Genomic DNA, 4,972 nt, shown 5'->3' on the forward strand with positions numbered 1-4,972 from the left:
CAGGACTCTGTACGAGTTGGTTTGGAGATGGAATTGGACAATGCCGACATAATCCAGGAAGTTCCGAAAATAGTCATATAGAGGCAGTAAGGCTCCAGCTCGCATGTGCTCGCGACACCAGGCCGCGAGCTTAACCTTCCTCTCAGGATCGTTGTCACTCGGAACATGGCGATTCCTTTCATTGGAGCTTGCAGGCTGACATATCATTTTTTCGGATAACTTCAACCCATGATAAGCCAACAATTCTGAAATGTACCAGTTGAGGTAATAGAGCTTTGATAATGCTCGGCCTCGAAGAAACTATCCTTCGAGATTGGAATGGAGAGGGTCTTAGAGGTGGACGGTTGATTTGATGAACCTTCCATGAGGCTGAATGAGAGTGTGTCGGGGGAGTAGCCTACGGTGACTTTAAGCATAGGACTAGTGGAATTGGCCGAATCTCGGGGTTCAGATCGGGATACACCGCAACTCGAAGCCTCCTTCTTTTCCCCTCTTCAACCTTGTCAGTCTGATGTCAAAAATGGGCTTGGATGTCCTCTCGTTCGAGCTGTTCCTTGTGTTTGCAGATTAGCCTATGGTTTCGCGTGAACGACAATTCAGATCGAGGAGATGGTGGATGGTAAGGGATGGCAAGCTCGGGCCCCCACCGATTCTCTGTAGATTGGGACATCTAACAAGAAAGAATAAGGTGAGAGCCCACTATTTGAAAGATTGGAAAAGATTAAGAATTTGATAACTCAAATTTTCAAGCTCGAGACAACGAGAACGCCTTAATCGAGCTTGAAGGCTCAAAATGGACAGATTAACTCAAATGCCAACACCGAACTATTTAAAAGTTTGGGGTATCGAGGGTGTACCCATGCGAGAGTGAGGCGGTTATTGTCAGTTTAAGAGTATCCCAAGTTTCTAGGAAAAGGTGGGTAGTTACCCAAAAAATGAGATATTATCGGGATACGTGCGTTAAAACCCTAATTTAGAACTTTTTTTCTTAAGCTACACGAAACCTATAACCTATTACCACATAACCTAAAGAAAGGTTCCATTTTTATCTGTTTTCACCGAACCTTTTTGGCTAAACATATTTCTGATCACTACAAATCTACACAAATCAAAACCTACCTCTTGCAAAGAAAATTTCAAGAATGTAGCAAAACTAGTTTTCTTACGTACAAGAAGCACAAAAGAAAAAAAAATGTTTAAGAAATAAGTGATAAAGTCTGGTGAACTTACACAAGGTTGATCTTGGGAATGTAGAGATCGTAGACTGGAAAATGGGAAGCAGAAACGATCCCACAGAGTCGTAGGTGGTGAGATTTCATTGCTTCTTTGGCTTGGAGAACATGCAAAGAGTTGAGAGCTCTGGTTTGTGTTTTTTCTTCTGAAAATTAAAAAGCAAAGTGAAGAGGTAGAGGATGGCGAATGGATTTAAATAGGCAAAAATGTGGCGCTCAAAGGGGAATATGAGCCCTTGATTTGAGTTAAAACATGATCCGAGGGACCACGTTCGATTTCAAAAAATTGGCGGAAAAAAGGGAATAGGAAGGGATGTGCACAGAGAAAAGAGTACTTGAGTACTCTCATATGCAATCCCCTAATGACACATGTCCACACTCGAATGTGGTAGATGGGCACGTTTTCCACAAGTGGAGTTCAAAAGTTTCATTCTCAGAGGATTCGGACCAACACTTTTGAGAGGGCAAAATGTTACACCTAAATTTTGAGAATAAAATAAATAGGCTTGAAATGGTTAAGCTCGTATCCACAAATGTTGGCAGCACACTTATACGAATTGCTAAGTGGTTTCCAGATCTGTTATTAGCATTCGAGCATGAGTTGCATTGTTCGAGCTTGAGTTGCGAGCTCGAAGACACCAACATTCTCCAAGGAACATACCCGACCAAATTACTGGATGAGGAGGAGGTTATAACTGGTGCGATGAGCTCGAAGCCTGGCCAATCTCGAAAGCACGTTAGCATAACGATCGAGCTCAGCGACGCGTCTGGTACGCGAAAAGTCTGTTAGGAAATTCCTATTTCATAGGGATTGGTTATTATAATATATTAAATCCATATTGTCATGAGATATTATGTAATTAACACATTTATTGTATTTATTTCATATTTATTTGGTTGATTGTAACTTCCCTGGATTATAGGAAGACATTCTCATGACCAGGTCTATAAATTCATTTGTATTTGCACACAATTTGTACTAGAGAATACTCTGCCATATTGCTTTTTGAAAGAGCTTTGAGAGAGTAGTGAGAATAATAGTGACTCGTGGACTACGCAGATTTTAACTACTGAACCACGTAAAAAACCTCTGAATCCTTCTATTTTTTCTATATTTGTGTTTAATACTCTTCATATGTAAGTTGACGAAAAACGGCGTCAACAAAAATATATTTTTAATTATTTAACTAATTCATTAATTAATAAAACTTGAGGGTATTTTGGTCATTTTTTAAATAAGTTTGACCAAAATCAGATCCAATGTACTATTTTGATCTGTTTTACAAAATATGGGGTCCAATTTGTCATTTAATAAAACATAGGAGTCAATCTAGTATATGGTACAAATATGGTATTAGCATACCCAAAACTATATGATAAATTACTTTATTTATTTTCTAATTTTATTCTTCTTGTATATTATTAATAATTATTATTTTCTGGAACTATGAATGAAAGTAATTTTTTTTAATGTTTTAGTCTATTTTTAATAAATTTTGAATATAAATATATTTTTAATGTAGTTAGATTTTAAGTTTGATACTATTTAAGATATTATTTTATTAGGTGATTTTAAATTATAGAAAATATAAAATTAAATGAATAATTTAGATTTCTTTTTATTTTATTTTGTTATTATCAACAAGTAATATATGTTGGTTAATACATGCATCATATTAACAAGGCAAGTATGGATTCATAATTAACTTATAGGCATAGTATCTATTGATTATTATATAGTAATGGTATGTTTATGTTGGTTGATATATAGTAATGTAAAATCGTCTTTGATCAGCACGATTATCCTAAGTATCCACTAGCTATTATTCCATGGCTTAAATTCTTCCTAATTCTTTCCTTCTCTTTATTTGTATCTAGGAATAAAGAAGAGTTAAAAAAATGATGAAGAATGGAGGAGGTGATATTAAGATTAATGTTGATATGCTGGCAACTGAACTGGAAAAGATGATATCTGATAACGTACCAATACTACCAAAACGTAGTCCTAGTTGCATCTTTCGAGTCCCAAACATATTGTCAAGGCATAATCCAAAAGCTTATGAACCCAGTGGATTTTCAATTGGGCCATTTCACTACAACAAACCAAATTTGAAAGCCACACAGAAAATCAAAATGAGATATTTGCGTGAACTCATCATCTCCCGTTTTCCAAACACAAACCCTAAGACCAAATTGAGAGATCTTATGGAAGCCATTAGCAAGGTTCAAAAAGAGGCTCATGAGTGCTACGAAGGATCTATCAATGTGAGTATGGATGAATTTGTCAAAATTTTGGTACTTGATGGGTGCTTCCTCATTGAGTTGTTTCGCAAATCCTCTAACAAAGAACTTAGAGGAAAAGATGACCCCATCTTTGGTGTGGGTTGCATGAACACAATGCTAGGGTATGACTTGGTTTTGTTGGAAAACCAAATACCTTGGCTGGTGCTTGAGTGTTTGTTTCACAACACCATCAATAATCTTGATGCAAATCTCCCTTTGACTTCACTAGTCCTTAATTTCTTTGGTATCTCTAAAGAAGTAGGAGATAATTATCAAAATAATCTTGAATATGGACACAAGCACATTCTACATCTGTTCAGAAACTTATTTATATTGCCTTCTACTCTAGCAAAACAGAAGAGAGATTTGAACTGTTCCACCAACGATTGGCAAATGATGCCATCAGCCACAAGTCTACACGAGGCAGGAATTAAGTTTAAGAAGGCTACGAGTGGTACATTCTCTAGTATTTTGGATATTCAATTCAAAAATGGTGTCCTGGAAATTCCACCAATATTCATTCAAGATGGCACAGAATCTTTATTTCGAAATCTAATATGTTTGGAGCAGTGTCTCCCTCATTGTGAAGAACTGATCAGTTCTTACATGGCATTGTTTGACGGCCTTATTAGTAATGCCAAAGACATGGAAATATTAATAAAGAGTGAGATCATAAAAGAATGGACGGGTACTAAAAATACAACTATATTCTTCAACCAAATTGTCAGTGATACTAATATGTCTCATTTCTATTATCTTGGTCTTGTCTTGGAAATGAATAAATATTGTGGACGCCGGTGGCTGAGATATCGAAGAGTGCTCATGCGTGACTATTTCAAACACCCGTGGACTCTCGTTTTAGTCTTGGTTTTTGCCATCTTTCTCGTTCTTACTTTTTTACAGACTTTATTTACCATTATTAAATAGCTTAATTTTAATTTATATATATAATTAGGCTAATACTTAGCCAATCCCATGTGACTTGTTGTAATGTATTATTGTCTATTTAAGTTACCCTTTTGTAATATTTTCTTTATTTATTTCTATCACATGTAAAGTAATATTTGTTTTTGTTTGTTGTTATATTGGTCTTATATTTTGTGTCATTTTGCAATGTATAATACAAGCGGAGCTCAGTTTACACCCCCACAAAATAACACCGCAAACTAAATGCATTTCATTCTATATATTAAAAAAATACATTTATCTATAACTACACTCCATATATTTTCTAGGAAAATTTGCGACAAAACTATTTAAGGTTAATAATTTGTTACAATTAACTACCTATTTTTTTAAGGTAAAACTACCCAACTTTTAAATCTAGAAAAATGACTCCTTAAGTCTATTTTTAGACAAAGGTTTTTTTTTTTTTTGATAAAGATAAAAATACTCCACTTAAAATTCATTAATATATTTATTTTTTATATAAATAATCTATAAATTTGATTAAACTT

The 4,972-nt window shown here is 35.0% G+C and overlaps 1 protein-coding gene across 1 annotated transcript; it reads left to right on the forward strand.

Annotated features, from left to right (window-relative positions):
* The first annotated feature begins 3,131 nt into the window (after window positions 1-3,131).
* LOC133800328 (UPF0481 protein At3g47200-like) lies at window positions 3,132-4,442 on the forward strand. The gene has a single exon (XM_062238287.1). It carries the CDS (start codon window positions 3,132-3,134, stop codon window positions 4,440-4,442), a length of 1,311 nt encoding a protein of 436 aa, XP_062094271.1.
* Window positions 4,443-4,972: the final 530 nt, after the last annotated feature.

The sequence above is a fragment of the Humulus lupulus genome, chromosome 9 (genome assembly GCF_963169125.1).
Source record: "Humulus lupulus chromosome 9, drHumLupu1.1, whole genome shotgun sequence".
Classification (NCBI taxonomy): domain Eukaryota; kingdom Viridiplantae; phylum Streptophyta; class Magnoliopsida; order Rosales; family Cannabaceae; genus Humulus; species Humulus lupulus.

Excerpts from the sequence above, each read along its gene's own strand:
- LOC133800328 (XM_062238287.1), top strand. The coding sequence starts at position 3,132 with ATGATGAAGAATGGAGGAGGTGATATTAAGATTAATGTTGATATGCTG.